Here is a 12,498-nt window from a genome sequence, read left to right on the forward strand (position 1 = left end):
TTCAATACACGGCGGGGATGTGCTGTGGGACGTTGTGGGGGGTTAATTTGGTCTCAAAATTGAAGTGAAATAAACTGATTGGAGAAGGGTTTACATTGGTCTTTCCTTCTTTTTTCTGTATATGATGATAATAAACTAATAGTGGCTTATGTTGCTATATCCTCATGGAGTCCTCATTATGTTTGCCAAATAAAAACCCTCCCTTTACACTTTGGCTCCATTGGATTGTTCCAAAAATGAAAATTAAGGAATGGCTTTTCAAAAATTACTATTTTTACCATATTTGGGTACTTCTGTAAATCATTTTTAGATAGAAAAGATGTTTTTTTATTGAAAGATGGGAACAGAGTTTGGTACTCATGATTCATATCCTGCTCCAATCATAGATATACTTTTCAACCATTCAATCATTCATCTTTGTTAATAAAAAAAAATGTATTCATTTTCTTACTTAAGTATTATTTTCTAATAAAAAATCTTCATTTTCCTTCAATTTACGTGCAACCAAACGCAACCTTAATCTTTCTGTCTAATATGAGATCTGAAGGCCGATCCGTGAAACTCACTTTCCGTGATCCTAGCATTGCTCAATCCTCAATATAAGAATCAACTCATCAAGATTGCGACCGCTCTCAAATCTCAACGGTGATAAACTTGGAGACAAGGAACAGAAAGCGTGTGTGATTGGTTGGTGGATTCACTGACGTTATCTGTTCCCTTCAATTGCACAGACCCATCTTCAAAATTTGCTGAAGTACACAAGACCCGGAACACACTCTCAAGTCTCATCTCACTCTTTCAGTTCTCCTCCAATGGAGATCATCACCTTGAAGCAGGCTCTAATCCCAGCTAGCCTGCGTAGTGCGTCTATTTCAGCCTTCGGGTTTCCTCCTCCTTGTCTGAAATTCCATCCCGCTAATCATGGCAGAAGGCTTCTCATGACAAGAGCGGCTGTTGCTGTTGAGCAGCAGGCGCAGACCAGGGTTTCACTCATAAGGATAGGCACAAGAGGGAGGTAAAAATTTCTTCATGATTTCAATTCGTGCATTTTCCTTTCTGGGTTTCGTTTTTCTTGTTCGAAATGTAGCACGCCGTGATTATTTAGATTGTTTTTGGTGTTGTTGATGCTCAACCATTAATGGGTTTATCCGTAAGCTTAGAGGTTTTGACATGTTTTTTTCCTAATTCTGAGATTGTTGATGTTTTGGTTTTCCCTTGTACTGACTTGCTCCTGGGGGATTTTCACTTGGGAGGGTGGGTAATATTTTCATGATTCTTTTATGGTATTGCTTCATTTCCATTTATTTGTCTTTCCCCGTCGTCCTTATTTTTTCATGATTTCGATTATTTGGTGTAGTTCGATTTCATTTAGATCTTATCCATGTGCTTAGCTGTGCATATTTGACATTGCTCTAGAGGTGCACGCTTTTGACTTTTCCTGTTTTAATGTAGCTGTTGAAAGTAGGATTATGAATCCAATGCCCATGTGTAAGATTTATTTTTTGCTTTTATGCTCTTTATATCTTAGATCTTTGATCTAAATTTTTTAGGAAAGTAAAACATTATCTTGGTAAGAAAACAGGGAGGGGCTAAACAACACTTGGTGTAGCCCTGCACCAGAGGTGAATGAGCGATTGCCGCAGTTAGGTGGTCTCATACACTTCATGTGGCACATATGGGTCAATTGATATTTGGAATAAGTTAAAGTGGTTGTTTTCTGTGGTTGACATGGTTCCTTGTAATCCATTGCTACAAGATTAGCACTGTGCAGCCGGTATCAACATACTATTCATGATGGTGTCTCTGAAAACAAGATTAATATCTCAGACATGTATTCAAAACCATAAAAATAAAAACCAATAAGCATTTCTGGATATGATCATATTGAGTAGATACCTGACAACTTTAGCAAATTTTATTGTTGAAAAGATTGTAAAAACTGGAGAAATAAGAATAACATTAAAAACAAATACATCTTAATAACTCTTTGTCTGAAAATGAGTTATTAATTGTTTCAGCATTTATCTGAATCCCATGATGTCCCGCTTCATTGTCCATGTGGTGTTAATATGCCGCCATCAAAATTTCTTTTGATAATTTTAATGGGCTGTAAGGAAATCTGTAAATGTAGATGGGTTGGTGGTGTTAGGGTGACAGCCTATGTGACTATAACTGTCATTTCTTTTGGTATGAAGTATATTAATCCATGATTTGAAGGATCCAGGATCATCAATGAGCACCTTTCAGACCTTTCTTTCTCTAATGATTAATTTAGAAACTAGAGGATATTAATCATGTAAATGACTGCTGACATATGGTTATGTTCATTTTGTATTCCTGATTATTTGAATCCACTTATTTCTGTTAGATGATTTCTTTTATGCTCCTTATGTAGGACAGCCCATTAGCACTTGCTCAGGCTTATGAGACACGGGATAAACTGATGGCCACACATCCGGAACTATCTGAAGAAGGGGCAATTGAAATTGTAATTATAAAAACAACAGGTGATAAGATACTCACTCAACCGCTTGCAGATATAGGTGGAAAGGGCCTTTTTACGAAAGAGATAGATGAGGCACTCTTGAATGGTGAAATTGATATTGCTGTCCACTCAATGAAGGATGTGCCTACATATTTACCTGATGGGACAATTTTACCATGCAACCTTCCACGTGAGGATGTTCGAGATGCATTTATTTCATTGAGTGCACGATCTCTGGCTGAGCTTCCAGCTGGCAGTATAGTTGGTAGTGCCTCCCTTAGAAGAAAGTCACAAATACTGAACAGATATCCTTCTCTTAAAGTAAGTATAATTGATGTTGTTCTCACATGTTACAGTAGCTAGGAATATTATAAATCCGTCATTTCTAAAGACTTTGAATTCTATGTTCAGAATCTAATTCTTCTATGCATGACAAGTTGTTTTTGAGCTGTGTTTTTTACTCCATACATAAACACTGACACATACAAAGTTTCACCTAAATGTCTTTTTTTTTTTCTTTTTCAATGTTAAGGCAGTCATGGGTGGGTGCTTTAAGTGCCAAGTAGTATAACATTGGGCTTTGACATTTCAAACAAATAACCTACCTTGACTGATGAATATTACTGCATAGGGATAAAGTTTGTTGATTTGAGTTTAATAGTATTCCTTGTCCTGCTTTTAGGTTTTTACTTGAAGAGTTTAAACATGTTTTATCTTTTGTACCTTTTGTTTTAATCCACCTCATCAATGTAATGAAATCTATCATTATGTTGACTACATGATCATAGTGACAATAAACGGGGCACTTAGATTATATGTATGAATAAGGTGAATTAAGTAATTGTATTTCAAACATGATGCATCATCTAAAATAGGCCATGGTTCCAATTAATTGAAGTATTTGGCCTAGTGGATGGCTTATAGATTTTTCCCCGAGTGCCTTTTATTGAAACAAGCTTGGACTCTCAATTAGGAAAGAATACCAACCACCGGATACAAAATGGGGAAGGGAAAGAGAATGTGAGAGGCAAAGGGCGGAAAGGGGCTGATGGGGTTAGAGACAAAAACAGTTAAATTGTTCTTGTTGTTTATATCTTGTTCCTTTTTCAACTTGTCTATTATAACTAGAACTAAATCAATAATATAAGCTGCTTCAAGATTGCCAGGTTGAGAAATGAAGGAGAAAATTGGGTCATCACTTGAGAAGATTGCTTCTGTAACTGATCAGTTTTAGGGAATATGTAATGGGCATCTCAATTTTTGCAGGAGAAATTGAATTTTTCTGGGAAAAATTTTACTTTTGTTTCTGGTGGATCATGTTAATATATTAACTCTCAAGTTTGGCTTCAGAGGGGGTTGACTCAAGAGGATGTGTGTTATGTTGCTATTTATTTGTTTTTCTGATTCTTCTCTATTTCTATGTCTTCAAATTCCTAAATTTTAATTTAATCAGATATCTTCTTCAACACCAAAGTATTTGTCAAATAAGAACCCATGAATTTATTTATATTCTCTATTTTATCACAAGGGTAGACATCTCACTTTCTTTTGTTTTCAGATAAACCATAGTTTATGACCTTTTCTGATTGGTGTCTTTAAGATTATTGTATGCCATTGTTGCTTTTCCATATATTGTTTGAGTAGATCTTAGTTTATGTATAAAGATGTGCAAACTACAAAGTTGAATAGATCATATGTATCTTTCTATTGCTGTTCTATGTAAGATGGTTCTCTTATTGTAGGTGGAGATGAACTTCAGAGGCAATGTTCAGACACGGTTGAGAAAAGTTAGGGAAGGAGAGGTCCAAGCAACCTTATTGGCATTGGCTGGGCTCAAACGCCTTGATTTGACAGAGAATGTTACTGCAATTCTATCTATTGATGAAATGATTCCTGCTGTTGCTCAAGGAGCAATTGGAATTGCATGTCAAAGCAATGATGATAAAATGGTATGTATTGTTCTAAGGAAAAGTATCTGATGGCAACTGAACCACCATATTAATTGGTCTAGCAAGTTTCTGACTTTACTGAATAAGAGATTATAGCCCTCCCAGCTTGCTGCTTTTTTAACTGGTTGGCGGAGAAGAATTTCTCTTTTAAGTCAAAACGGCAGCTCTATGCATAATGACCTAAAGTTGCATAATTGAGAGTTATGTTGTGATCAATGTGTCCTTGCACGGTTTATTCTTTGACTTCTAATGTTCCAATCTTTAGTTACCCATGTTTGGGATAGATGGTCTCACATATTTCTAACATTTCTTTTGAAAATCATTCTTGCTTGCAGGCTAATTACATAGCTTCCTTGAACCATGAAGAAACCAGACTAGCAGTTGCATGTGAGAGGGCTTTCCTTGAGACCTTAGATGGGTCATGTCAAACCCCAATTGCAGGTTATGCATGTAAGGACAATGAGGGCTACTGCATATTTAGAGGTTTGGTGGCCTCCCCAGATGGAACCCAAGGTAAAGTAGTCCAGATCTAAGGATAAGTAGTTTTGTCAAGGATCTAAATAAGAGAAAAACTTTTCTCAATTGGATTTTGTGTCTGCCCTATTTTAACATCACTATTCACTCCCTCTCTAATGGCCTTTTTCCTTTTCCAGTATTTGAAACTTCAAGGAAAGGTCTATATATTCTTGAAGATATGATTGCAATGGGAAAGGATGCTGGCAAGGAACTACTTTCACGGGCAGGTTCTAGTTTCTTTGACAACCTTAAAAAAGCACCAAAATAAAAACACAGAGAGAGAGAGAGAGAGATGTTTGGCGTGGCTTTCAGCTTTCATTTTTGTAGGTGTGTCCAAAAGGATAGCTTTTGAGTTATTTGTATTTTCTAAATGTAATGGATATGGTTGTATGACTCGTTGTATATTTAGAGATGGCATGTTTTGATTAACAGGAGATTTCATTCTTTAGAGGTTGGTCATTGGTTTTTCTTTCTCAAGTAAATTGATAACGAGATCATCATCGTCCTCGTCATATAAACCATATCCAGACCAGCCCCATTATTGATACCAATATGATACGCCGGTAGGGGCGTATCGGACGAATCGATACTTTTTTTTTTTTTTTTTTTTGAAATCAGTTCAGGGGGGCCGGTTTAGGGCTCCTTCACCCCTGAACCGGTCAGACCCCTGATACACCCACTATAGAGGTGTATCAGAGGGATCCCGGAACGCCACGGGTCGATACTTTGAACCTTGATTGAAATAATGATATTGATTAAGAATGAACATCGATGGCAGCCAAATGGAGCAAATGAAGAAGGCACATGCGTTTCTTGGTGAGTCTTTCAATTGACAACTTTCATGGCTTCCAAATCTCAAATTCTCAAACATGCTCACTAGATGTTGCAAAACTTCATGCTCGAATATATATGCATCTTTTTCTTTAAGGGCACTTGTGCAAGTGGTGTGCGGTGTGCCGAGATTAATTATCCAAGTCATTGAGGTGATATGCTAAACTAAACTACTGATTTAATTCATCGATGTGTCTCCAGCAAATGAAGATGGTCAAATTGAAGATGAGTAGATGAGGATCATTCTTGATGATTCCTGACATCAAGCAGTCGCTTGTCTCATGTAACCATTTTTCTTATTTTAAGATTTTAACCATAAAAAAAGGTAAATTGCATATGTACCTGCACTTTAGTCTAAGAGCCTGAACTTTTAAACGTGTCACTTTAACACTTGAATTTTTAAAAATATACATTTAAGCTCAACTCTATTAAACTAAACGTTGAGCGATAAAATTAAAAAAAAAAAAAATGCCCATATTCTGACTTCATTTTTTTTACTATCATCTTTCTTCTGCCTTTGGACTTTGGACACAAATCAATAATGACAAAGTTCGTTCACCCCAATTTGTTCATTGAGGGTAGCCTTACTTTTGGGTGCTTCTTTTGCCTCCATTAATTTGCGTCAAAACTCGAAAGGTAGGAAAAAAGATGAACAATTAAAGACAAAAAAAAAAAAAGAATTAGAATATAGACATTTTCATAATTTAATGGAATTTAACTTAAATGCATATTTCTGAAAGTAAAAGTATTAAAATGATACATTTAAAAGTTTAAGCCCTAAAGTGAGACTATCCCCAAAGTACAGGGTATTTATATGCAATTTACTGAAAAAAAAAAAATGGTGCCAAGAAATAAATGTGGATTTAAGCTATCAAAATGATGTGGCAAAGTTTACATATATACCATAACATCAACGACTAGTTAATAATATCATCCATCATCCATAAAAAATGATGCATTGAGGTTTCAGCCACTACCATACAATATTGTGATCATCTCTTCAGGAATGAATCGTAGACTTCGTATTATCACTACTGTAATGAGTATGCATTTTATGATGTCCATGTATTATATCTACATCTAATAGGGGTTCTCACCGTTCGGTTAACCAAACTGTGGGTCTATTTTTGAAATCGAACCAGTCCTATCAATTTCTGGAAAACCAGTAACTGAAATCGAATCAAAGCCGATTGGTTGACCGGTTGACCAATTCGGTTAACCATTGGTTTGATTCGTCGGTTTTTTGGTTTTTAATATTTATAATATATATTATAAAAATATATAAATATATAATAAAAAATAAAAATATATATAATACTATATTTTAAATAATAAACAATATATTATATATTATAAATATATTTATTTATATTTATATATAATGCATATTTATTAATTTATAATATATAAAATATATATAAAAATATATGTATACCAATCCATTCAGTTAACTGCCAATTTTCTATATTGATTAACCGAAACCATACTGAATGTTTAACTAGATTTTTGGTTTGGTTTTGGTCGATTTTTTGGTTTTTCTTACTCACTCCTAATATTTATATTTATAACTCTGTAATCTATATCTATAACCATTAATAAAAATAAGAATGGTAATTGTCATTCGTCAAAATACCCTGATTTTCATTTCCAAAGTTAGCCTTCGATCATTACTTTTTTCATCCCACAATTCTATCCCTCTTTTATTTTATTTCAATAAAACAAAAAGACCTGAATGTCTTTTGAGTTTTGAGACACCTGGTACGGCATATAGGTGCACAAATGTTCTCTCCTTCAGGTTCTAATCCAAACATTGGGTTGCTATGTTTGAAATAAAACGTCTCAATCTTACAAGCCTTGAATTTTAAAGAACAATAATGCAAGCCAAGATGTCTTCAAGTTTTCTTCACCAAAGATCCATAACCCACCTAAGCTTTTAGATTAAATTGAAGATAAAAATGTCATTTTTCTAATTTAGACATTACATTTTTAATATATAGTACTAAATTTGTTATCAATCAGTGATTAATTTGGGATGATTGATTTAAGTAAACTAACACATGGTAGTGCATTGTTAAGGGGGCAATATGTTTTTTATTGTACATTAACAAATATGCATCTGCTTCTGCACGTTATAATTTTAGATGATGATGATTATAGTAAAAATAGTAGGGTTAATTACACGGACCTCTATACTATGGGGTATGTAATAAAGACCCCTGTACTTTTTTTTGCGACAAAGGCCTCTCTGAACTTTGGATGTTAGACAAAGACCCCCTCCGTCTCAACGGACATGACGAATGGTGGTATTTAACCAAAATAACCCTCTATTAAGTCAATGGACAAGAATGCAAACTTTCAAAATGGCCATCTCACTCCCAATTACCAAATGCTGAAGAAAAAAAAGGCATTTTAGTCAAAACCCTAGAAAGCACTACGTTCTCCTGAGAGTCATTCTTTGCCAGACTTCTTGGTTAAACCTCAGAGTGGAGCGGTGGGTATAGACAAGGATAAACTTATTGATGGGGGGTGATTTGGCCCGACCTCATCATAAGAGGACGCATGGACATGACTCAATATAAGTGACAACTCAGCGCGACCAGTCCGCCAAGATCCAGCATGGCAGCTCGCTACAAGATAACACTCTGATTACCCCGAGCTAAGATTCTTCTAGGTAGGATGCACCCCAAGCTAAGATACTCCCAAGACGGGAATCTCCCAAGCTGAAGGCACTTTGGGTTGAGCTCGCCAACCTCCTAAGAATAAACTCGCCCCTGTCCAAACTCAAGTAGGCCACCTCGGGTAGAAGCACCACGGCACAAGGTAGCTTGGCACAGGGCAGCTTGGTACAAGGTAGCTCGGGGCAGAGCAGCTCGGCATATCACAGGAAGATCTCCTGCCTGACAACTGTACCTGCCAAATCTGGAGATTATGCCCACGTCTCTCGCCAGGCGGCGTCGTGCCTGCCAACCCTGAGAGGTGTCCCTTGTCTGGCAGGGCCGTACTCTGCAACGGATACCTGCGCCCACCAGCTCAGCCCTGGCAAGTAACGACTGCGGTAGAGAATCAGAGGCGGTTATACCTGATTTGTCAGGACATCAGTATATAAGAGCTCCGACCCCCAAGAGCAAAGGTAACTTGCGTGATCTGCACTCTAGCCCTTTCATTTTTGCTCTACAACTCTCTCTTCCTGCTACTAACTTAAGCATCGGAGTATTCCTGTCGAGAGAGCTCCTCGGGGATCCTTCTTCCTCCTCACATGTATCTCGTCCATCGCCAGCTAGGCACGCAGCCGCTGCCAGGTAGGAGTGACCAGATCGCTTCGAAAAGCCTTCTTCCACCAAACTTTGCAACTTCAGTTTCCATGGCTTCCTCCAGCAGCGCCGGATGCAGCGTAGAAATGAATGCCATCGAGGAGCAACTTCAGGTCCCAACAGTATGTATTGGACAGTTCATCGTCCCCCTCTCTATTGATGGAGTTCCTACTCTGAACGTGCCTCAGATAATGGCACCTATGAACGCTTCACTCCCCTCCACGGTAGGAGAAATATTCGTCAAACCCTCCATTGTTCCTCTGGTAACCATCCAAAACCAGCTTGAAGACCTAGTGCACTGCATGTGAGCTATGCAAGCTCTAATGCAACAATTTCAATAGTTTCAACTATATCAAAAGCAAGTGTTGCACCAGTACCAACAGCAGTTTCCACCACTGCCTCAGAACCGGTAGCCGGTCCCGCCTCGACATCCGGCCGCACAACCAGCCAAGCCTCGCTGCCAGAATGAACACCCCCTTCGTCGGGGAGAGACCTCCCAAATCCAGAACCCTCTTGGGAGTTGGGCTTCATCCTGCGGGAGGGAGAAACATGCCACTCCTCCCGCTTCGCAGCATGTGAATAGGTCGGGAGGCCTTCAGCCTGCCAGACCCGCATCACCTCGGTTCTCGGAGTTCGAAATCCCGCTTGTGGAAAATTAGTTCGAGGTCCTAGCCGTAGACTCCAGGCAAGGTCCCTCCATCCGTAGTCATCACCAGAAGTCCGAGCCACTCCCTGCGAGAACGGTGCCTGGCAACACAGAGGCCAGCAGCACCAACGCAGAACCAACAAAAAAGCAACAGAGACGCCATAGAGCTCGCCGAGCTATAGCCCAAGTCCTGCCCGAACTAAAGGAAGAAGTGAGCTCAGGAGCAGCAAAAGCCACTCCGCTCCTCTCTGTGTCATCTCTCCTGGCTCCCGAACTCCTTGTCGTCCCAATGCCGAAAGATTTCAAGGTACCTTCCCTAGACAAGTACGATGGATCATTCGACCCGAAAGATCATGTAGATGCTTTTCAATCACAAATGCACCTAGCCGGAGCAAGTGAGTCCTGCATGTGCGTAGCTTTCTCTACTACGTTTAAGGGGGTAGCTCGCACATGGTATAGGAACCTCGCGCCCAAGTCAATAAAAAGCTAGGCGTAGTTCATACATATCTTTACTTCGCACTGTCTCCAGTAAGAGATGCCCGAGGACCCAATAAGCCTCCTCGGCATAGTCCAGAGGGAAGGGGAGTCCATCCACAACTACATAAAGAGATTCAATGATGCAAGCCTGCAGATACCTGACCTGGACCCCGCGGTGAGGCTCACAGCAGCCAAGAGAGACATAACACACAAGGAGTTCAAGTGGCACGTGGTTGTCAACAGACCTAAGGATGTAACTGAAATCCTCAAGCTCGTGGACCAGTTCATCGGAACGGAGGAGGAGATGAACCAGAAGAGCGAGAACCCGCCTGAGAAGAGGAAAAGAGAAGGTGAGTCCTCGACCCATGGGGACAACAAGAAGAAAAAAGAACCAGCTCGGGGAGGAAGGCTAGATCAGTCTTTCCAAGGTCCTCTAGCCGAAAGGCCGAACTACATGCCATTGAACGCGATGCGAGCTGAGATCCTCATGGCAATCAATGACGTGACCTACGTGAAGTGGCCACCTCGGATGAGAGGAGACCCGAACACTAGAAATAAGAATTTGTATTGTCATGTCCATAGAGATCACGGTCATAGTACCAAAAGTTGTAAAAACCTCCGCGATGAGATTGAAGAAGTCATCCGTCGCGGATATTTAAGAAATTTTGCACAAAATGATAATAAAACAGGGCGACAGGGGGAGCAAGGTAGAGATGCTCCCGAGTCCAGCAACAGGCAAAGTGACCAACTGTAGAGGCAGCCACCCAAAGAAAGGCCAGTTCGGGGAACGATCCAAATGATCACCGGCGGATCAATCGTCGCGGGCTACACCTCAGCCGCGGCAAGGACCTCGGCTCGTGAGGTCAAAAGAGAAGAGCAGAATCCCTCGAAGTGGCCTAAGACAGAGGAACCGGTCTTCACTGAAGATGACACGCACGGAGTCCAGTACCCCCACGATGACGTGCTCGTTGTAAAGATAAGAATCAATGATTTCAAGGTGAAGCGTGTCCTCATTGACTCCGGCAGATTGGCAGACATACTCTTCAAGCCCGCTTTTGACAAGCTTCAACTTTAGGAGAGCTACCTCAAGCCTGCGAACACTCCCTTGGTGGGCTTCAACGAAGAGGAAGTCAGGTCCCTAGGGAGAATCCTTGTATCAGTGGAGGTCGGCACCTGGCCTACCATAGTGAGGCTCGAGCACAACTTTTTGGTGGTCGCGACTCCCTCCCTATACAATGCCATAAGAGGTCGGCCCATCACCCATGCTCTGCGCGCGGTGGTTTCCACCTATTATCTGGCGATGAAGTTCCCCACGGACTTCAGAGTCGGGGTAGCGTGAGGTGATCAGCTCGAGTCGCACAAATGCTACGTCGCCGCCCTCAAAGGGAAAGCCAAAGCAGCAGATGACCTCGAGCTGGAGCGACCTGCTGAGTATCATGAAGAGCGAGCTACACCCATAGAAGAGACGGTCTCTGTGCCCACTTCGACAGAGGATTCAACTCGGACTCTCCAGATTGACGCTTCGGTTGAGGAGACTTTGTGATCTCAACTGGTAAGTTTCTTACTTCAAAATTTAGATATTTTTGCATGGTCTGTGGCCGAGATGCCCGGCATAGACCCTAAAATCATCACCTCACAAACTGAACACTGATCCTGTAGTTAGGCCCGTTAGACAGAAGAAACGCAACCAAGCCCCGGAGCGTTGGAGGGCAATTGACGAGGAGGTTGGGAAGCTCCTCGCAGTCAATTTTATCAGGGAAGTTCATTACCCGAGCTGGGTAGCCAACCCCGTTCTGATAAAAAATGCTAACGGTAAATGGCACATGTGCATTGATTATACCGACCTGAACCGAGCTTGCCCGAAGGACTGCTTCCCACCCCAAGATCGACCGTTTGGTGGACGCGACCTCAGGGCATGAGTTGTTGAGCTTCTTGGACGCCTATTCGGTCTACAACCAGATCAGAATGGACCCTGTTGATGAAGAAAAAATGGCCTCCATAACCGAGCTCAGCTTGTACTTCTACAAGGTCATGCCCTTCGAACTGAAAAATGTCGGGGCAACATTTCAGAGACTTGTAAACCAACTGTTTGAGCCATTGATCGGCAAAAAAGTAGAATGTTATGTAGATGACATGGTCGTCAAAACCCAATTTTCAAATGATTTAATAAAATATTTGCACTCTGTTTTTGAAATTTTGTGCAAGTTTAATATGAAATTAAACCCGAACAAGTGCATTTTCGGTGTCACCTCGGGTAAATTCTTAGGTTACATCGTTAACCGG

The 12,498-nt window shown here is 40.4% G+C and overlaps 1 protein-coding gene across 1 annotated transcript; it reads left to right on the forward strand.

The window, feature by feature from the left end:
* The first annotated feature begins 555 nt into the window (after positions 1-555).
* On the forward strand, positions 556-5,398 carry HEMC (hydroxymethylbilane synthase). The gene is made up of 5 exons (XM_010277850.3): positions 556-1,015; positions 2,401-2,806; positions 4,228-4,434; positions 4,770-4,947; positions 5,088-5,398. The coding sequence occupies exons 1-5, from the start codon at positions 813-815 to the stop codon at positions 5,216-5,218; spliced, it is 1,125 nt and encodes a 374-aa protein (XP_010276152.1). The 5' UTR covers positions 556-812; the 3' UTR covers positions 5,219-5,398.
* The last annotated feature ends 7,100 nt before the right edge of the window (positions 5,399-12,498 follow it).

Source organism: Nelumbo nucifera, chromosome 7 (assembly GCF_055504915.1).
Source record: "Nelumbo nucifera cultivar China Antique chromosome 7, China Antique-T2T, whole genome shotgun sequence".
In the NCBI taxonomy this organism is placed as follows: domain Eukaryota; kingdom Viridiplantae; phylum Streptophyta; class Magnoliopsida; order Proteales; family Nelumbonaceae; genus Nelumbo; species Nelumbo nucifera.